At 36.6% G+C, this 22782-nt stretch overlaps 1 protein-coding gene across 1 annotated transcript; it reads left to right on the top strand.

The window, feature by feature from the left end:
* Positions 1–444: 444 nt before the first annotated feature.
* Positions 445–20778, top strand: LOC103774037 (ephrin type-A receptor 7-like; the record flags this gene model as incomplete). The annotated part of the gene is made up of 10 exons (XM_008941423.1): positions 445–553; positions 1246–1301; positions 5027–5152; positions 9427–9612; positions 10168–10229; positions 11185–11394; positions 12461–12610; positions 17025–17218; positions 18325–18480; positions 19639–20778. Coding segments are annotated over 10 exons (1364 nt in total), but the record flags the coding sequence as incomplete, so codon positions are not given.
* Between the last annotated feature and the right edge of the window lie 2004 nt (positions 20779–22782).

The following is a 22782-nucleotide window of genomic DNA, read 5'->3' as shown; positions in this document are numbered from 1 at the left end:
TTAAAGTCATATCAACTAGTTTTAGAGGTCAGGCTAGAAGCAGGGCTTTTCTGGGATTATTCTCCTACACTCCCTCCTTCCAGGCATATCTAGGTCTTCCCTTTTAGGAAGGAGTCAACCACTGAACAAAACAGTAGGCAGCGCAGCAGTAGGAGAGAGTGGAGGTGGCTGCTGCTGGTGCTGGCTTTCAGCTAATTGCTGTACCACTGTGGCAAGTCAGTTCCACCATAGCTCCTTTTTATTCCCCCTAGACAACTGTTAACTCATCCAGCATTTGGATGAGTTTCTGCTGGAGGCCCTTCTTTAGACTAACTTTATCAGTGTAATAGTTTCAGGCAAAGGTAAACTTAACAGTCTGCAATTCATGATGGTTAACTTAATGTTTTGCAGTTCCTTTGTAGGGAATAATTTCAAACTAATCTCTACTCTATGCTCCGTTTGTAGCCACAGCTGTTTCCAGTGAGCAGAATCCTGTTATTATCATAGCTGTCGTTGCTGTGGCAGGAACCATCATTCTGGTCTTCATGGTGTTTGGGTTCATCATTGGACGAAGGTATTGCACCCTAAATAGGCATGAGTACATCTGTCCCCACTCTTGTGAATTTTTGAGTTGTAGTATAATCTGGGATAGTAATTTGCAAAACTGCAATGGGAGTAATTTTATTAAGGACAATTTTCATTTAAATCTTGTTATTAATTACACATTTTTTTCTCTTTCTTTGGCAAGTCATACTTAAATCAAGATGTTCTTTTTGTCCTATGTAAATGTGCTGTAAAAGGAACCCCTAGCAGGTTCTTTACCTGTACTCCTCAAAGTTCCTCTTTCTGTTCAGTTTTCTCACATGGAGAATTCTGACACTTTATCTGATCAGCTTTTAAATGACTTTACATTCAAGAAAAGAGGCACAGCAGTAGATTTAAGAACACCCTCATGTAAAACAGTGTTCTGCTTTCAAGTTCTTTAATCCTCTGTTTTATCTACAGAAGCTTTTCACCAGAACTAGAATTTTTTCTTTAGGACCTGTCCCAACTGGTATTTGATACAAAAGTCTTTTGATTGCAACTGTTCATGATTTATTTAAAACTCCACTGTCATGAGAATTACAGCTAAAACTTTCAAAGAGCCTACAGGAGTTAGGTGCTCAGTGCCTGAAAATCCCAGTGTGCAGAACTGATGCTGTCAGGAGTTTAGATGTAAGGAGGTTAGTCATTATTTACCAGTAAAACTAGTGTCTTTCTTTTCAGGCATTGTGGCTATAGCAAAGCTGATCAAGAAGGAGATGAAGAACTTTACTTTCATTGTAAGTGTTTTGCCTTCTTTTCTCTCCTTCAAAATTTCCCAACTGCAATAGTGTAGACAATACTAAAACAACACTCCATGAAAGACAAAGCTTTAAGAAATTTTTAAAAATGCTATGTAAATAGCAAGTGGGAAGTTAAACACAGTAAAAATAAGACCAACAGAAAAGGAATGCAGATTAAAGTCAACATTGCTCACACAGAGTGTTTTATTTCTGTAGTCATACATGATATACTGTTCTCTTTGTTCTGCTTTGTTTGTTTGCTTGGGTTTGGGTTTTTTGGGGGTTTTCTTTTTCTTTTTTTTTTTTTTTGTATTTTGATTGCTTTGAATATGCTTCACACTGTCCTGATGGTCCCTCTGAAGTGCAGCATTTGAGATATCTTTGTCTAAGTGACTATATGCTCTTTACATAAGACAAACTTCAGATTGAGGAAGTGTGGATCACTGCATCCCCCTAACAATTAAGCTGTTTTGCTCAAAAGCTGTTTTCTGCAACTGTGAATACTGCAGCATCAATATTTACAAAACACAAAGTCCTTAAAAATAGAATATTTAATGTGAAAAGAAAGTTCAGCTACATCATTACTGTTCTCTCTTCTAGAATCACTTGCCTAGCTCAGAGTAGCACCTAAAACCTCTCTTGTTAAAATCAGAGCTACCATCTGAATTTATGCTAGAACCATGGGAAAATGCACTAAAATATATCTTTCTTGGGTTAAAAACAATTGAAAATGTAATGGGAGAGGAAGGCTTATGCAAGAATAGTTTCGGTTTTATTGAAATATTGTTTAAAACAATTCTTTTAGCCCTTTCTCATTTCAATCGTCATATCATTTTGACTTGAAAAATTAAAAATGTTTTAATTTCTTTTAGAACAGATCATTAACTCAAGAAATGTGGTAAAGCTAAGTTGCAAAATTTTTTGAGCATCCAGAATTGCAAAATCACGTAATAGCATTAAACTGAATGCAAGTTCCGACACAGAACAACACCTGCGTTTCCAGTCTTCTCCCATACTGATTATTCTCATACCAGTAAAACTTGCCATTTAATCATGCTATGCTGTATGTAGCCTTTGTTGTCTGCCAATAATTGAAGCTGTACCTTAAATCCATCAGATTTTTTTTATGAAAGGAAGATAGCTTACATTATTTTTCATCTGTTAATATCATGAGCTATTATCAGAATGTAATCTCACATGTAGAATGAAGCAGCCACTGGTCACAAGCATCTTCTCAGTGCATGCGTCTTTAAATGAGTAGTCCTAGCCAAAACTCCACTCAAAATCAGATGCAGGTTTCTATTTCACCTTTCTGCCTGGAAAAATCAGATCAGGTGGAATTTGTTAATGCTCCCTGAGTCTGTATATGTGGCTAACTAAATTATTTAAATGCATTGAGTATTAAACTATGTAGTGACATCATTGCAGCAATAATCAATTTGTAATATGTGGAAGAAAGGTGGAAAATAATAATGGGATAAGACTTATTTAACAAGCACTTTGCATTGCAACTGATTTTAAAGAATTCATAAAAAACCTGATGTTACTTAAGTGCTATTATGCTGGGAGTGATGAGTTTGAAATTTGCCTCTCACAGATGCAGTATAAGCTTTTTACATCCTCAGAAGAGCTGCTGCTTCCACTTTTAAAATCTCCATTATGCCCTTGAATGGAAGATCCCCTGCATATTCTTGTATGTCAGTAAATAAACCAAAGGAATATGCTACCTAAATGACTCCTATCCTGGTCTCCATTATTTGTGACATTTTTTGTTTCAATATGAAAGCTCCTATTTAATGATTACTAGTTGATCCAGAAATGATGAGTCTTTATAGATGTTAATTGCCTTCACTTTACTTCAAAGAAATCTGGTTATTCAAAAAATCAGTCAGAACAGTTAGCATACACAGTCTTTTCAAATTCATAGCACCAAATATAAACCAGTTTTTGCCAAGCTTAGGTTTTAATCATCTGTTCATTAAAGGTGTAGTTTTTAATTTTATTTGATAACCATGTACAGAGTAAGATGGAACCCAGTGCTGTGGTCATCAGCTTGGTCAAAGAGCTGAGAACACCAGTTTGATGGCCTTTTGCTCCACAACATCTAGACAACCTTCTTCTGTGTTGAAGTACCAGGTTGGATTTTCAAAAATTTAACTTGCAGCAAACATTTACTTAATATAAAAACTTACAAATAAACATTTTTCAAAGCAAGTTTCAAAGCACTGTATTTATTAGAGTACCATATATTTCATTTCAGTCCCCCTCAACTCTCTGTGACCTCAAGTGCTACACTTGAAGATACAAGTACAATGGAGGAGTTTAGTCAAGCAATTCAGATTTATATTTGATTTCCTCCTACCATTTTCTTCTAACAATATCTTCAAATCCAGGCCAGCATTATTTTACATTGGTATGCCAAGATAGCTTTGGCATGTCAAAATGTTTTATGACAGCTTGAACAAAGAACCATCAGAGGTCCACTTTAGATTTGCAAGTTTACCTCCAGTCCAGGCCCCATTACAAACACAAGAGGATGGCTCATTCTCCATCTCCCTGCCTGAAAGCACAATTATAGGAGGTTAACCTGTTGCTTTCTTCTCATTTTCTCTAGTCTTTTTTGAGTTTCAGAAATAAATATTTATAATTTTTAAAATTTGTAACATTATCAATAAAGTTGGAAGAACATCTATTTGAATATATAATATGGCAGATAATAACATCTGGACAACCTTTCAATCCTATTCTTGTATATCAGTATATCAATTAGCAGAGGAATATTCTTGCATTTTCATATTGAGTTTTAATTCACTGATTTAATTAAAGTTCAAGACTGTAATCCTCGTGAGCCAAATTTATTTCATAATTGCTTGATTAATAGGTTTCCTGGGTTGCTCTACTTTCACTAGAAGTTTCTACTTTCACTAGAAGAGAAAAAATAATTTTCCTCAATCAGCAGCAAGCTAGGAGATGAAACTACATACTGGCCAGAGTGCTACATTGCCTGAGTTGCACTGGGTGCCTTACTGGAGAAAGAGGGAGCAAAACCAAAGTTGCTGCATGTTATTCACTTAGGTGCTTCAGAGAGGGAATGATTGTGCCACAGAGCCCATTTTCCCTTCCTATGCCTTCACAAGTTGTCTACAAGTGTTCCTCAGGTTCATATTCCAGTGCAAGAAACATACTTAAGGATATAAATTCTAAGTGCTGGGAATAGTTTAGTTTAGCTGTTGCCACAGTCTGTAAATAATATTATATTCGGTAATTTAAGCAAATCTAAGTAGGTGAAGGAGCCTTTCAAATACCACTAGGAAATAAATATAAAGAAGTACTGTTTATACAGCCTGGGAAAAGAGGGTAAGCTATCCTTACACAGAAAAGAAAGTTTCACCTCTGCTGCTCTCATACCCCTTCCCTTGCTTTCTTTTTGCTCCTACTCAAATCTTGCATCTTATTTCATTGAGCACTATTTACTTCTTTCACTTCAAGTTAGAGATACAGATGCTAATGTTAGTCATTTTAGAGATGGGATTGTTTATTTGTGTCAGCATGCTTGTAGATGATGCCTAAAACTAAAGTTGCCTCTCTGAGCAGCTCTGATGCAGGCACCGTGGAAGCAGGTTCACTCTTCCAGGGAGCACTCTGCATAATGAAATTCCTGGGCTGACTGCACAATAAGTGCCTTTGCTTCATCACAGTCATGCTTTCTTACATCATTACAGTTAAATTTCCAGGCACCAAAACCTACATTGACCCTGAAACCTACGAGGACCCAAATAGAGCTGTCCATCAATTCGCCAAGGAGCTAGATGCCTCTTGTATTAAAATTGAGCGTGTGATTGGTGCAGGTAAGGCTGTCGTGGCTTCCTGATTCAACTGTTCCATTTAGCTGGGATCGAAACTCATACATCATAATGACAGGCAAATAATTATACCTCAAGTATAGAAGAACTTTTTTCATTTGCCAGAGTGGTTAAGAGCAATGAAGCTGCACTCGCTTCTAAAATGTAAAAATAAACAGGAGAAAAAAACAACAAAACCCAAATAAATAAGCAAATGAAGAGTCTTGCTTGACATTGAAAGCTTGTGGGTTTCTAATTCTGTATCTGCTGTTAAAAATGGGGATGGGGGGACAGTTTTGCTGCCTATTATTTACTGTCAGGGTAAAGACATTAGGTATGAGTGCAAATTCTGCTTGCTTTCCTTTTGGAAGAGGGCTTTTTGACTTCTGAATTTTTGTTCGTGTGAGTAAGAAAAACTGGCTGCAGCACAAAATCTTAAATAGAGACTAGGAAGGTCTTGTTTCTGTATAACAAAATCTTCCCTGAGGCTGTTTCTTGTTCTACCATTTTTCTTTTTGATATTGTATGAATACAAAAAGTTATTGTTTAACTTCTCATGACTGATTGTAATTGCACCAGCATTACATAGCTTTTTTTCCTCTTGAACTGTCTACCACCTACTTAAGACATGGTGTTCATGCTGTAAAAAGGTAGTTTCATTTGTTTGCATTAATAAGATATGTGTCATTTTTATTGCACTATTCCATATAGTGAAATTAAGTTTCCATGGGTAAGAAAAATGTCAAATACTTTGGATTCCTGGAGGAAATGTTCCTTTGCTTTCCTGGTGTTTTATAAAAGTACTAGGAGAATACTTTTAAAATTACCCTGTAGTTTGGCATGCACTGTGTATTACATGTTGTGGTATTATTTAAAAAGAGAAGAAAAAAATGTCTCTAAAATAATCTGGTTTACCTTTCAAAATTTTTTTACACTTTGAATTTACAATACCTCTTTAAAGTAACTTCACTCATGTTGAATCGTGTCTTAATCAGGGATTAGTACTGTTGAAATTAATAACACAGCTTGAGCAAACTATTCCCTCAGATGAGTAAGAGCATAAGAATCCAGCCCTTGCTAACTAGTAATTTTTGTGTTGCTAAGTGGTAGCACCTCTTCTAATAAATGCACAATATACAGCATTTAAGTTCAAGATTAGCATAGAAAAATTTCTGAGCTTTATCTTTTATTTTGAGTTAAAAAAACTATCAGCATAGCAACTGTTCAGATCACAAAGATACATTCAGTTGGACTTTGGTGATGCTTTCTGAGCTAAATGCTGGAAACGCTTCAGTTGCAAATACAGTTTAAAACATAATTTCACTGTTATGACAGAGTAATTCCAGAATGTTCATTTTGCTGACTGCAGAGTAATTTATTTTTTATTTTAATGAGCATAACTGATAGCAAAAAAAAATAACCTGTGTCAGTAGTCATTCTGAAGAAAGTTAATTAGAAGCATTATGGTGAAAGCATATTGTATATGGGGTTTAGCTGTGGCTTTAACCTGTTGATGTAGCTAGCAACTAGGAGTGAAATTAAATGCAGTCCAGGAACAACAGAATGTTAAAGACTTGAAGAAGCAGCTGAAACTCATACATTGAGTAAGAATATAGGATTCCTACTAGAGACAGTGCCAGAAAAAACTCTTAGCTGTCTCAATATGCATCAACAATGCTGGCTACAGCAACTACTGGGTAGTGCCACGGCTCTTTCAGGCAAACAGGGTGCAAGTATGCTTATGCTCAATTTGCATGGGGACATGTGCTTTCCTTGCCAACATTTTCATCACTGTCTCACTTCAGCCACCTGTCAGATACAGAATATAGTGTTCACTATGTTGAGTCCTTGTTTGTACCACACATTCTTTGGTTTAGCTTCCTCCTTGTCGACACACTGAGCTGGTAGCTGTGCAGCTGTGCAGTATTCCCACTCTTGTTGTCATACTTGCTGGATCGTTTGGGGGCATAATTTCATCTGAATATACTATTTTCTTGAGAATAAAAGTAGTTCATTGGCTAGCATCCTGACTTGAAATGCATAATACAAGTCCAAGTTTCTGGTTTGCCTGAATGTAAGTGATCTGCTTTTGGAAATCAATCAAAATCAGCTCATGGAGAGCTGGAAGGGAGTTAAGCCTTAATGTCTCCTCATGCCAAGTATCCTAATTACCTGGCTCTGAAGTATCACATGCACACACACACACGTTTATACTCGTGACTTCTTTTCAGCATAGAACAAAAATAATTTTGGAAGGTACTGCTAGAGAAAATTGTTATCCTGTAGTAAGTTCTTGTTGCTAGAAGCTGTAAGTGAGGTGTGTGGTGATTTCATTAATAGTTATCCACATTGTTAATGAAATGCACAGGAAGGTTAAGGCACCATACTAAGGGCATGAGCAGCTAGTTGTTATGTGTGTAACAGTATGAATGCCTCATGGTATTCATAGCTATGACATGGACATTCAGACCATGACTCCAGTACCTGCGGATGATTGAGGCTAATGCCTCCCCTGTGCAGGCAGAACAGTTGTAGTCTGTCTGTCCAATTGGCTCAAGTACAGCATGGTGTTAAGAGAGGTATATGGAATTGGTTGGAGCTAACCTTTACTTCAGGTAGTGTAGAACAGGAGGGAGAGGATTTTGATTGTGTATGTAGTCATCTTCTATGAGATTCATGGAGACTCAGGAGTGATTTGACCAAGAAGTTGGTTGGAAACACTAAGGTCTCATCAAAGTTCTACCCTTCTGGCTGGAGAACTGTGAAGCTGAGCTCCAGGTACTGCTTTTTTCCTTCTCTAAGCTCTGCTGTTGGAGGTTACAGGAGAGTACTGTTGGAACAGTGGTGGTGCCCTAAACAAGATTTCTCAGAACTCACCCATTAGAACACTTTAAAATCTTCCTCTTCAAGCATTCAGTCTCATTTCCAAGCATACCTCTCTCCACTGCCAGCCAGTTACCTTATTACTGTGTATGTGCACTTAAGTCGTTATGTGCACTGAACCCATCAGGTTTCTCAGGACCTCAGTCTATGTCCCAGAGGATTCTCTAATCAAGCTCTCTGTGTTAATCTTTCCTAATTCCATAATTTTTTTTTTTAGCACTTACCCTAAAACATGTCTTAGATGAAGGTGTGTCTGCATACTTGTGTATACTCAATAGCTTAATGTTAAGGCACTCTACAGGTATGCAGGAGATATTTCAGACTTGATTTAGAGCAGCTTTTAGGATCTATCTATCTATCTATCTATCTATCACATTCTCCAGAAAAATTTGTAGTGTACCAGACTATTAAATAATTTTGTTATCAATCTCTCTTTTTAAATGTATATTCCCCCTTATTCAGGATAGGATATGTTACTACCCTTTTCTCCTATATGTGTCAAGAAATTTTTATTCCTGGCTACAGAATAAGGAGTCTCTCTCTCTGTTGACACAGCTGTGAGACAAAAGATAATCCTTAAGTCTTTCACAATCTCAGTAATAACGAGCTAGATGTTTTGCCATTTGGCTCCACATCTCACATCCATCCATTCGCTTTCAAGTCTGATGGAGTCCAATTACTTCTCTCCCAAATTATAGTTGTTGAGGTGTTTGGGGGTTTTTTGATTTTGTATTCTTGGTAGCTATTTTGCCATTTTTTTCACATGCTTCTTGAAGTTCCAATTGTCTGTTAGTTTAGAAGCTTTATACAAATTTCCAGCATTTGCTTGTCTTTGTTTAATGTAACAAAATTATTATAAGTCACACCTTTCGTTTCATAATCTGCAGAGTAAATTATCCTGCTTGAAGGTAATAATGTAGGCCTCATTTAACACCATAACGATGTTAAATTAAAAGCAGCTCTGAAAGGGGTGACTTTTGAAAGAAAAAAAAAAAAAACATTTGATCTAAAGATAGCAAGGAAACCATGTAGAACAGAATCACATTTTCACTTAGAAATGGTATTACTATTTCTGTAATACTATTTTCTTATGAAAGCTATTCATATTCATTTCCTATTTATGAAAAAATGTAACAAATTATGAAACAAATCTTTTAAAAGATTCAAGTAACAGTCCTGTAGATTGGCTTAATATGAAGTGTTTACTCCATAAAATACCTAGTAAGCAATTAATTTATAATGTGTGCCTGTCTTTGTGTTGTTAACTAATCCATTTCAAATATGGACATTTGCATGTTACATGTAAACGCACATTTAGGTGGCTAGTTGAATCAAGGCCTAAAAAGAATGCTGATATTATAGTCAGAGTAATTCAACATTCATCTACTTCGTTTTAGGAGAGTTCGGTGAAGTGTGCAGTGGACGTCTGAAGCTTCCTGGAAAGAGAGATGTTGCAGTAGCCATAAAAACTCTGAAAGTTGGCTACACGGAAAAGCAAAGGAGAGATTTCCTGTGTGAAGCAAGCATCATGGGACAGTTTGACCACCCCAACGTTGTTCACTTAGAAGGGGTCGTTACCAGAGGTAAACAGAGACTTAGTCTGTCAGTCAAATAACAGCAAAATGGCAGAAATTACTTTAGTTTATTTGGGGTCAACGATTCTAATTATAAACAGGCTGCACACTCCTAGTGGATTTTCTCCTGATGCATAACTAACTAAAACAATACTTTATGCTACGACCTGAGGAAAAAACATGATACACACATGATTAAAAGATGAAGCACTTTGAAATATATTATTTTTCTAGTTTCATTTACCCTCAAAGACCATGCAGAGAGATAAGGTTTCTTATGTCCTTTTATATTATCTGAAGTGTCATTATTCTGGAGTCCTGTTACACAGCAGGAGTTAGGAGAACACACTGACATTTTGATTTGTATGGTTTAATTTTGTGAATCATGACCACGTTCCATGCAGATGTTTTAGAACTCATTAAAGCTCCGTAACAGTGCTGGAGGCCTCAGAACTGTTAGTTGTCCCAATGATTAGGTTCTTCAAAGGAATAACACGTGTTTTAACAAAAAAAGACACTCCATTTGTATTACAGTTTCTCAAACAAATGCTTCCTTTCTTTCAGGGAAGCCAGTCATGATTGTAATAGAATACATGGAGAATGGGGCCTTGGATGCATTTCTTAGAGTGAGTACCAAAATGAAAACATATATAAACATATTTTAATTGACATATATTATATATGCATATTTTCACTTTTAAAAATATGAGCTTATATATGTACATATGTGTGTATGCATGCATGATATTCATGTAATTAAAGTAGTTTTCAGGCTGAAACGGAGCTTGACAAATACTAGAAGTTCTCAACGTTATTTCAGCAAAACCAGATCAGATCACATGGGAACATTCTAGAAATTTAAGTGATTTAATGTGACATAGACATGGTGAGTTTTATTATTGCCACCAGCAGAAGTTAAAACCACTGACACCTGAAGCCCAGTCTTTTGTCTTTTGGGAGCAGAATTTAATTGTGTCAGCATGGTGGAAATCAGCATACAGGAATCCCTAAGTGATTGTTGTGTTTAAGAGGGCAAAGGAAAAAGAAATGTGAGTTTACAGCAATTTAACATTTTTTGAGTGTGTGTTCTGAACGGCCCAGTTATGACTCTTTGGCAGGTGTATGACAGTGTGAGATGATGTATAAACACTCTGTGGAGAGCAGAAAGATTATGTCTGTTTGATAAACTCCAAGCTATGAATAAAATTATCAGTAGCTAGGGTTCAAAAGGAGATAGTTCTTATTTTCTTGATACAAATAAATATGCTGAGAGATGAAGAACATAGAGAACTATAAAGAGCTGTGCATCAGGAAATCTCTCTTAGAAGAGAGTTTCTATGACCTCGCCAGAAATTTGTAGTGATTAGCAAGTTTTGTTACTTAACTATGCACACATTTCTTCACTGGATGTTCTGCTTTACCTCTGAAGAAAATAAAACTTGTGTTTGAAGTGAGTTTCTTTGCCCCAGGATGAATTGCCACAGAAGTAGTAAATAAGTAGAAAGCTAAAGTTGTAAAATTAATTCTTATTTCTCTTCTCAGCTATACTAACAAGAATTGCTGCTCCTTTCTTCCCTCCAGAAACATGATGGGCAATTTACAGTCATTCAACTAGTGGGAATGTTGAGAGGAATTGCTGCTGGAATGAGATATTTGGCTGATATGGGATATGTACACAGGGATCTTGCAGCACGTAATATTCTTGTCAACAGCAACCTTGTTTGTAAAGTGTCAGACTTTGGCCTTTCCAGAGTTATAGAAGATGATCCAGAGGCTGTCTACACTACTACCGTAAGATAAATCAATGGCTCTTAGTAGTTTTGAGCTGTGGTTGTTAAGAAGAAGCATATCTTCTAGAGAGTATAAATAAGAGAAATACATTAATTGCTTGAGAAATGTTAACCAGTCAAAAGGAAAAGAGTCTCTGCAGAAATCTGGTTCTAATTAGGTATTGATATTTTTGTAAGAAGATATTTTTTTATTTGGTAAAGTTCTAAAACTTTTGCACAGTATCTTCATTATTCCCTTCCTCATGATCTTCTGTTTGAACAAAGACTGGTTTTACCCATAAAAATTTTAATTGTCTCGTTTACTATGAATCAATTAAAATATTTGTAGGCTATTACTGTTTTTCAGAGTAGATTTTATCTCACGAAAAAGTTGACTAGCTTGAGGCTAGATTGTGACAAAGCTCAACTCCTGTGTTTTCCCTTGCATTTGGGTGGGACATTTTACTTAAATAAGCGTTGATGGGGCACACTGTGCTCTTTATTCTTTTGCTGAGCTAGCTCCACTTTCCCACCCATGGGGCCTTGCTGTACCTATTTTCCCATGCTGAGGGAAGGAGGGGCCCCTGGAATCTGCTCCAACAGGCACAGGGATCTAGGAAACTGCACCGGCATTCACGGCTGTCACTCCTGCCACTGGGCTCTGAGTGAGATCCTGGCTTAAAAACACAAGACCAAGATTTCAGAGGGGTTGTATGACAAGTCAGTGGCATTTATATGCACAGGATGAGATTCCCCTCACCAAGCTTCAGACAGCCAGGAGTTCAGTGACTAGTGTAAATCAGACATTTAAGCAGACCCTTAAAATCAGTGGAGAGACCAGCACTTCCAGAGAAATGCATCCAACTTAGCTTAAACAGGTATCTAAGTTTCTGTGATCCAAGTGTTTTAAGAGCCTAAACTTCCTCAGACTCCTTTGAAAATTCTGTATTGAGTTAAATATAGTAGATGATATAAGTGCTAATTTCGATGTTGTTGGAAATAATTATAAATGCACTCTAAGAAAGGTGAGACGGAAATTTCGTGGGGGAAAAAAAACCCTTTCTTCTTTTTTTTTTTTTTTTTCATAGGGTGGAAAAATTCCAGTCAGATGGACAGCTCCAGAGGCCATCCAGTACCGCAAATTTACGTCAGCCAGCGATGTGTGGAGTTATGGAATAGTTATGTGGGAAGTAATGTCTTACGGAGAACGGCCTTACTGGGACATGTCCAATCAAGATGTAGGTTATACTTTGTGACCGTGTGTGTTAGAAAAACAAAAATTACGTATTGTAAAAACACTCATATGTTTTACTATGCATGCATAAAATGTTGGTTTAGAAATAAGATTTATCAAAATACTGTAGGGTTTTAACACAATGAAAAAGTTACAGAGCTTTTACTTTTTACCTAAGCCCCTAAATTGTTCTTCTGCCATGTGGATATTGTAGGTTCCTGTCCCAAGCATCAAGTAAAATTGGAACATCCAAAATAGTAATATGTGCTCCTCACTTTATTACACTTTAGAACAGAATGAATTATTCTTATTTTCCCAATAAAAAATAATTCTGAGATTTCTGACCTCAGAGCAATGATTAATCAGCTTTAAGAAGTTGTTAAAAATTATGAGTGGCAGTTAATGACCTACTTTGGCTTTTTCAAGTTAATTATGCTGATTTAACAATAGCCTTGTTTGAATAAAATATGACCCAGAGCAACAGGTCAGCAGTAATAGAACAGATGGGTGTTAATCTTGATTTCTGACAAGAATATCTATTAATATAGAAAGTGCACAGGAAAATGCCGCGCAGGTGAGAAAGATGTCAGAAAGAGTCTCGTTTAAAGTTCTTCAGGTCAGGAGCTTGAGTGGTTTTTTTTATTATTATTTTACTTTTTGATTGAATGATCGACATCAAAGCTGAAAAAAAATATATAAAAGTGTAAATGATGAGTCAGTTTGGCACAGTGCAAAGTTGTAATATTTGACAGGTCTCAGTGTCAGAGGTTTCATGGACTGTCAAAATATGGGCAAACAAGTCCTTGGGGCAAAGAGAGAGAAATATTTACATTCCCTAGACGCCCAGTAGAGTTTCATTTCTTTTGACACCTTCCTTCTGTACCAGATTCAAACATAAAAGAAGTCTGACAGGAATATAAGATGCCTCAAAGGCAAAACCTTACCTATCTTTCAGGGAACAATAAGGAAGAACTTTTAAATAAGGGAGAAATTTTAGTATCTTCATGTTTCTAGTTGGATTTTGAAAAGTATTCCCTCTGTTGAAAACTACAAGTAAAGCACATGAATGAACCTTTTTCATAAAACAGCTAATTACCACTTCTTGCAGTTTCATCTCTTTTTAGCATCTTACCTAATAATCTTCAATAGCACATAGTAAAAAGATGCACAAATTGCTTGGTAGAATAATTTCAAACATTTTCTTATGCTGTGATCGTCCCAAATTTTTGTGTGATCTTTGTGTCCTCCCAAAATATTAAATCATCCTACCAATCCCATAGTTCTATCTGTGATGCAAAAATCTAGAAACATGGTCTGATTAGTTATTTATTCTCTTTCAGTTACCAATGGGAATATTTAACTGGAATAAAAAATGCTAAATGTGTCTCTTCTAATTTTTTTTTTTATACACTCAGGCATTTTATATGTCTTAATGTGTCAGTTTGCTTAAAAGTGGATGTGGACATAGTCATAGGCCAGATCAGATCTCCTAAAAAATATGTTTTCCTGACTTTGGATCTTTAGATGTTATTTCATTAATTCTTCCCCTCTTTCTTTAAGTCATTATTTTGGATTGGTGGAGGATACAGTTTTGTGTTGCAATATTTTTTTACGGGAAAGTCCTCCTTTTACCAGTAACTTGGAGCTAGGGTGCACCAGAAGAACCCTCATCCTACACGCTCCCTGTGGAGGCACAGTGGACTGATTGCAGATGATACACAGGGTCCCCCCAACTTCTCTGAGCAGCGGTTTCTCCTCAGCATAAGCCTGGCTGGTAACAGTAGCCTTCAAATCTCTGCACTTTACCCTGCTCCCCTATTAGACTGCTGGTGTTTGCTGGTTCTTACTCTCATTTGGTTACTGACGCTAGTGCAGATTAGTTCTTCAGAAAAGGACAAGAGTTTAGGCTTACATATTTTTTGTTGCTGTAATCCATTGTTATGATTATTAATTTGCATTATTATTATATACCCAGAAGCATAGTGATAACATTACATTGTCCAGTTGCCTGTATTTAATAATTCTTTGCGGGCAACCAGTGTATACAGTGAACAGAGCTGGTCCCTCTTTTAATCTACTTTACATCCTCCGATAGCCTGATTATGACAAAAGCATACTTGACTCTTAACAGTATTCCCTTTGTCTCTTTTTGCAGCAAAAGCAGGATTTGAAAAACAAATTGTGGGAAGCATAAATACCATAAATCATTTCTATTAGTAAGAACTCCAGCTGTGTTCTCTTCGTAGCATCGCTTATTAAAAATAAATAAATAAATAAGTGATCCTGCATCTATTTCATTCTCTCAGAATACTGATTTTTGGAACCCCACCCCCACCCTTCTTAGCAGAGTAGGCACATGTAGTACCCTTCAAAGTGCCAAAGTTTTGTATTAACTTTATTTTGTCTTCAAAAATAAACATTAATTATCAATATTTTAAAATGTTTTTTTTTTTTTGTTTGGTTGGTTTTTTTTCCCCATGTTTTGGATATTGCCAGCAATTCAATCCATCTCTGGCTAACTCATTATTTTATATTTCCCAGTTTCATCCTTCTTGTTCAGAATAAGCATCAAAGAAGGTGTTTCTGCAGTATCCCTAGACTCTTTACACTCTTGGATATAGTCTTATCTCAGTGGTCTGCCAGTTCTAAGTTCAATCTGCTTTGTTTGTAGCAGTTCATATGTGTTGTGCACAAAGGTTTTAACAAAGGTTTTAATATCTTTTACCTTTTAGAAGTTCAGAAATTTCTGTGTTACTTTTCATAGCCCGCCAGTTGTCCTGTACACACCCTAGCTTATTTTTCACATTTTTTTCCACTTCAGCTTCTAAGCCTAAGGAACTGTTTTTGTGTGTTTGTTTGTTTTTTTTTTTTTCCCTTAATACTGATCTAAAAGATCTTTACTTTTAATATTTTCTTTCCTGTACAGTACTGCTCTTCCCTGTTGTGCAAAAATACTCTGCCCCACCCTGTCTGACAGACAACTTCAGTGTCTCTAAAAGGTCACCATACTCATTCCTCAAGGTGTGGGTGAAACTGCAGGAGTTGAATATTTCTCAGTAATTTTTGAGTTGTAGGATGGTACTGTCATTCTAAATGTTCAGATAGAAAGCTGAGGCCCAGGGAGACAACTTCCCTGAGGTTGGAAGGACATTCTGTGACACAAACCTACAGTACGTGTCCTACCAGTGGGCTATGCCTCCTCTTTTCACTTCTTTTCTCCAAAAAGGTTTTGATACAGTCATGGATTTCAACAAGCTTTTTGAAGGTCATTTTGTATTCTTTGCAGTTCTGTCTGCTTTGCAGTCCACTGCTTTTGCATTTTCTCACACAACCTATGGAATATTTTCTATCTGAGGTTATTATTTTCACTATACCCTGGATATTCACCAAGTATATTTATCATGCCATATCTACTTCCTGGGGCTACATCCAGAACAGCTTCTGATCTGACTTTCTGACAAACTGAGGGAAAAGACAGTCCTATGCACTACCCTTCAGGAACAAGCACCCTTCCTTAGCAATTCTAATACTACTATGTCAGTCAATGTCAGTATACTTGAAATCCCCCATGAATGGTGTTTTAGCCCTTTTTCACAAGCCTTTCTTATCTGCCTGGCTTCCTGATGTGCTTTCTTATCCTGCCCTCAAGGTTTACAGCAGTTTCCTGTGATTTTACTTTACCCATTTTTATTTTTTATTTAAATCCAAATGGACTTGGCTAAGTAAGTCAACGGGTGGGTGTAATTCTTGGTTTAAACATTTATGCTGTCCTTCAATCATATCTTTATCTAGCAACATCTCTTATTAAATCTTTCTGTTTAGGTGATATAGTAAAATATCATTCAGCCAGGTCTTCTTCTCTCATGTGTTAACATTTCTTTATCATTTATGTAACACATCTAAACATAAAATACAACCTTTTACCCTAACAATTTTTTCTTCTGCTAAATATTTTTCTTGGATCCTTTTATAATATCTTCAGGCTTTTTGTATTTTATATGTGTATGCACAGATCTCTATCCGTTTACATGTCTGTTGCTTCTACCACACACTCCTTCATAAAAGCCTTGGGGCAAGTAATAATGCTTTCTGAAATAACTCCATTTATCAATGTATCTGTTGCTCCCTTGGTGAATTTAATTGTTCCCTGCTGCTCACTTGACTAGGTAATATAGCTATGTTCTGCACATATAGAACAATATACTTAATAAGCCCAAAGATGAAGTTAGGGAAATTATCTGAAAATGTGAAGGCTACTGGCAAAACAACAAACTCATACTTTTGTAACACTGATGATAAATTTTAGTTTATTGATTTTTTTTTCTTTATTTTGTTTCCTTTTATTTCTTAAGATGGATAGCAATATGTATTCCTTAAATATCCCTTGATGAAAAATGATTAACTATGTTGGCTACTAGGTTATAAAAGCAATTGAAGAAGGCTATCGTTTGCCAGCACCCATGGATTGCCCAGCAGGCCTGCACCAGCTGATGTTAGACTGTTGGCAGAAGGAACGTGGTGAAAGGCCGAAGTTTGAGCAGATAGTTGGTATTCTGGACAAAATGATTAGAAACCCAAACAGCTTGAAAACCCCACTAGGAACCTGTAGCAGGTAAGAAAAGTTTTAGTGTGCATTCTTATGATGGTGCACGTGGCTGGGTTCCGGATGTTCTGCTTGGTGACTGGTTCTAGTTCACACCCGCTCCATGTGTCTCAGTTCCTCCTTCCTTCTGTTCTCTGTTCTTCCCTTCCCTCATTTGACCTTCTTTTTTATCATGCTGAACGAAGCCAAAAATTACTTTCTTAAAAAAATAACCAGAATAAAGAAAGTAAATATGGAACTAATGCATTTCTCAGTAAACTACCACCCACTCATCACTCACTCCACACTCATCACTAGCAGACTTTGTTTTCCTTGTTTCTTAATATTATTAAATCTGGACAGCAAGGATCATCATCTATTGTAGTTTTACGTGATGCATCACTTGCTCTAGAAGGTGCTACAATAGAAATAGTAATTAATAATGCTCATGCTTGGCCAATGTACTTTGACATGCTACACTAGATTTTTACCTCTCATTTTATGGCTTTTTCTCCCTTCAGTGATTGTATCTCATTGTATTTCATGGTGTAGCTTTTAATGGCTTCTTCATAAATTTCAGGTGGATTATTTAATCATGGTAATCTTTTGGTCTGCTACTAGATCACTGCACTAGGGAATCAACTGGCCTGTGTTCTGCTCCTGGTTCTTCTACTGACTGACTTGCTATGTGACTTTAAGCAACTTACTTTGTGCCTCTGCTCTTTCCTTGTCTTTGTTTTGTCCCATCCAATTGAATAATGGGAATAGCTACTACTATACTTTCTAAGGTATTTAAAAGAATAGCATCTTTGTATTACTCAGCAACTTTAGTTGCAGCTGCTGTCACGCTAGGTAATAAGGTTGATATCCTGTTGATAACAATAGGCCATTAGGCTAATTTTGCTCACTCTGATCTTTCATCTTTTACATGAATATGCTTAGGAAGTATATATTGTGAGCTACAGAGTAGTCAAGAGCTATTCACAGAATAATCTAAACTGTTTTATAAAGGCCTGTTACTTTCTACTCTTGACATTTTTAATACCCCAAACTTATTTGACTCTCACCTTGCTAAATACTCCCTGATGTTTTACTCTCTTTGGAAACAACTTACTTTCCTTTTTCCTTCTCCGTAGACCAATTAGCCCTCTTCTGGACCAGAACACTCCCGATTTTACCACTTTCTGCTCCGTAGGCGAATGGTTACAAGCTATTAAGATGGAAAGATATAAGGATAATTTCACAGCAGCAGGCTACAACTCTCTTGAATCAGTTGCCAGGATGACTATTGAGTAAGTTAGTACTGGGCATGTTTAACTTGCATTTAGGGAATTTCTAGGTAAAGTAATACACAATGTTCAACTCCAAAATTTCACCCTGAGCACAAACGTGGTACCTGGAGTTAAGCCATCTGGTCAGCAGCTGATGATGTCATATTAGAGCTTCTCATGAAAGGGCAAGTACCCTTCTGCCTATGTGTGGCATCACTTTGTTCCCTGCTTTTGAGACCAATTGAAATAACACCAAGAGGCTAGAATTTGAACAAGAATGTGGCCCATTTCAAACTGTCCACATGTAGGAAAATAACCACTTTGCCTCCACTACCTATTGGTGCCTTCTTCCAGATGTATAGTAGGAAGATGTGGAATTTTCTTGTAACTGGCTGGGGGCTGCCTGTATCCTGCAAGAAATGGCTTTGCGTCAGGATAAAAGTCTACAGAAGCAAAACAATTTGAAGGCAAGCATGGCCCCGTATTGGTACTGCAATCTTAAACAAGTCTTCTTGGCACCCTGCTAACAACATTCTTGTCCTGGTGGTTGCCAAGCACATGTGATTCCCCTTACAGAGAGCAGTGGTTTTCTAAAGAAGTTTCTAAACAATATTTTCAAGTTTGTAACCCTACCCTTATCTGCCTGGTCTGACTAGGAGTCTCAGGCTATAGCTTGTGAACTGTCATCAGAGCCCACAAGCTTCTACTAGGTCAGTAGCACTAGCAGCCATGGAATTGAAACAGCTACTCCTCTTTGGTTTCCATGATGGGTATGGGTCTATATGCAAAGGGTTTCTCTAGGCCTTTCTTTAGGAAGCAGAATGTAATACCCAAAATCTTGTGTTTGTAGATGACTTTGTCCTGAAAACCACTCGGAAGTATTTTACAAGAGAAGTGTCTCTTCAAGTGTCCTTAAAAGTCACAATAGAAGATTTTTGTAGGGCAGAACATACTGGCCTCATTCTTAGGTGTGGAGACACATTCAGTGTAATCACATGACAGCTGCCATGTAATTGCACCCCTCACTGAGAAACTGAGCAGTGCCCATATGAGCTTCACAGTACTGAGCTGAGGTTCCAGTGTAGCTTCGGCGTTAGAAACCTGTAGCCCAGACCACTACATAGCTTTGACTCAGTCTTAAATTGAAAAATTAACAATGTACGCATTTATCTTCCCCAGGGATGTGATGAGTTTAGGGATCACGTTGGTTGGCCATCAAAAGAAAATCATGAGCAGCATTCAGACTATGAGAGCACAAATGCTACATTTACACGGCACTGGCATCCAAGTGTGATAGACATTTCTCCCTTATGAGGGAGGTGACAGACTGAGAGAACAGCACTGGCCTTCAGTATATATGAAGTGCTGCTAGAAGACACTTGATTTCCTGGGTCCTTCCTGCAGTGAATAGAAGAGCTACAAGAAGCACCTACAGACTTGAACTCCTAAGTGCCACCAGAATTTATGAAAAGGGAATTAGGATCCACCAGTGGTGGCAAGGAAAACAGCAGTGACAATAAACAAAGTACTACCTGAATAAACATACAAACACCTTGAGCTCTCTAACCTCCTTTTTATCTATTAGACTTTTTAAATGTACATAAAAATTTAAAAAAAAGAATATATTTGTCAGATAAAATCATGATATTATTGTTGAATTCAACAAAATATTTTCCTTAAATCTGTGATTTCTGAATCTTTTTTTAATCATTTGTGTTTATTCTTCATAAAGACTTTCTTTTAGTATGATGTTTATATCTTTGGACCTTTTTAGTGCTAATTCTATGACACATTACACTGGGTACCTCTGAAGGATTATTTGAGTTCCTAGAGATTTAAGAAGCATACCCAAGCAATGTATACCTGTCCGAACTTTGGTATCCTTTTGTGCCATTTACTTTTGTTAAATCAGCACCGTATTGACATGGCTAGCTAATTGGCAGGGAGTCAGGAAAATGCAAGTTGCCAAGAGCTCTGATATTTTTTAAAGAATTTTTTAAGGTTACACATATACTATCTTTTAAAAGAAAATAGAAGTGAAAAAAAAAAAAAAAAAAAAAAAAAAAAAAAAAAGAAAAGCAATAATGACCCCTAAGTAGTTCTAGGCACTTTTAGCAAATTGTTTGCAAGATTATTTTAATGGACTAGAGTTAAAGTGAGATATATTCTAAGATGTAGATCTACAACTGTAAACCTGCTGAGACACTGCATTGGACAAGTGATTGTAGGAGTGTCTCAGAACACAGGTGCAGTTCTCCAGTGTTACCTAAACCATTTAATCTGAGCACATCACATTTTTTTTCAATACTCTGCATTAACAAATCTGAGAGAAATAGCTGGCATATCTTTTATATAAGTTTAAACTGTATGCAGTCCAGCTGTCAGAATAAGGCTATAGATTTTATATGAGAACTGTAGAGCATGAGGCAAGGGGCAGTTCAAAATTTTCAATTTTTTTACAAGCTTTTGCTGCTCTGACCAAACATACATGTACGTGCTCACACAGACACAACAGTCATTCATCCAGAACACAGATGCAAGACTAGTCATTCAATGGAATAAGTTTTTACAACTTTTACTTATATATGAGTTTTGTTTGACCGAAATATTTAACTACCATAAGCAATAATGAACAGTGTCTCTACAGATATTGCAGGAATGTATATGAACCAGAGAGAGATGCTTTAAAAAAAATCTGAAAATTGTGAACTACCCCAGCAATGAAATGCTGTACTTCCAAAGAGAATTGGGCTGCTTCTATTGATTTTGACAGAGAAAGATCCCAGGGATCAGTCATAAATTGGTCTTGTCTGATAATGTGGGCATCCACACAAAAAAAATAAAAACAAAAGAAAAACCCTGTAAATGTTCCTTTGTAAAACTTGTAAATTTTATTTATACTGTCTTGTTTTGTACACACATTTATGTGTAGTGAGCTCTGAATACATTGAAAATGCACTATATTTTTCTATTTTACTTGCAGAGCGTCACAAACAAACATGTATATTCAGTGCTACATAATGTGTTTTCCCACATTTAGGACCAAAGATAGTTATCAAAAACTTAAATGAATCATTTTCCCCTTCCTTTTTTCTCCCCCTTTTTAGATCACTGTACAGTGTTATATTTGTCATTTTATTTATTTGTTTCATTAGGAAAGTCAGTTTGGTTATACTAATTTTTTTGTCCCCCTGCCTTTGTTGAAGAAAATCTGTAAAAAGCTTTTAACTAGCATAATCCCGTTACATAGACACTTCCATTTGTAATCTTTGTAATAGACTGTAAATATATTTTTGGAACTATAATGCAATGTGCATAAGGGTTATTTTTCAGTGTCCATATATGATTGTTTATACAATTCACAGCACTTTACAGTCATGCTGAGAAGCCTAATTTATTGCCTGGATTTGGGCAGAGTAAGAAAAAAAGGTGAATATTCTTATTTCATATTAGATTGTCATTCAGTAGAAATGGAGTTATTTTCATGTATGCAGCTCAAGACGGTTTTTTAGCTATTAAAATTAATTTTCTAGAAATGTTGTAGAAGTAAGACGCAGAGTAGACTGCATGCCCAATATTGAAAATCAGTGCACAGAAGCACTCAGCCAAGGCACTTCAAGGAGCCATTGGAACACTTAAATAATAAACATCCATTTTGTGTTATAACAAATGCTAAGTGCCTCACTACTAGGGTGAGCATCTGTGGGCAACTGCACAGGGTGCTTATCAGTTTTGCTGCTGCTTTAGGCACCCAGCTATGAATTTAGGAGTCTAAGCTCAGACACCTGCTTCCTTATTAGTCTCGGCTATTGTTTCTAAGGGCTTGGCGATTAAAGGTGCGATGCAGCAATGCTGGTATTGCTGAGAACCCACAAACCCTAAATGCAAGAGAGCTGAGGCCAGGCTTGACCTTTAGGACTTCTTCAATATTCTGAAGCACAGAGGCCTCGAAGCATGTGTGGTGACCTGGGCTCACACATGTAAATGTGAAGGCCCTAATAGTATTTCTTCCTTATTTTTCCTTGTTTGATTTAAGCCATCTTTGAAAAGTAAATATATTTTAGTGTTCATCTATATACCTTGACTGCCTTAATGTTGCCACAGATTTTTACACATTTGAAAGTGGTAGAGTAGACCCAGAAAGCACAATCAATACTCCTATTGTATCTATCTGCTCGGAATGTTACTGCAATTTAGAGCACATGCATGTAAATGGATTTGTAACTGGTAGAGCAGCAACATATTGATATTGGTTGCCATTGCCCCAATTCCAGGAAAACATAGTCCACGGTAAGAAAAATTAAGACCCAGAGAAATCTGATA

The sequence above is a fragment of the Merops nubicus genome, unplaced genomic scaffold (genome assembly GCF_000691845.1).
Source record: "Merops nubicus isolate BGI_N331 unplaced genomic scaffold, ASM69184v1 scaffold10720, whole genome shotgun sequence".
NCBI lineage: Eukaryota > Metazoa > Chordata > Aves > Coraciiformes > Meropidae > Merops > Merops nubicus.
The sequence above is the reverse complement of the archived record's forward strand: the minus strand, read 5'-3'. Positions and strand labels throughout refer to the sequence as shown.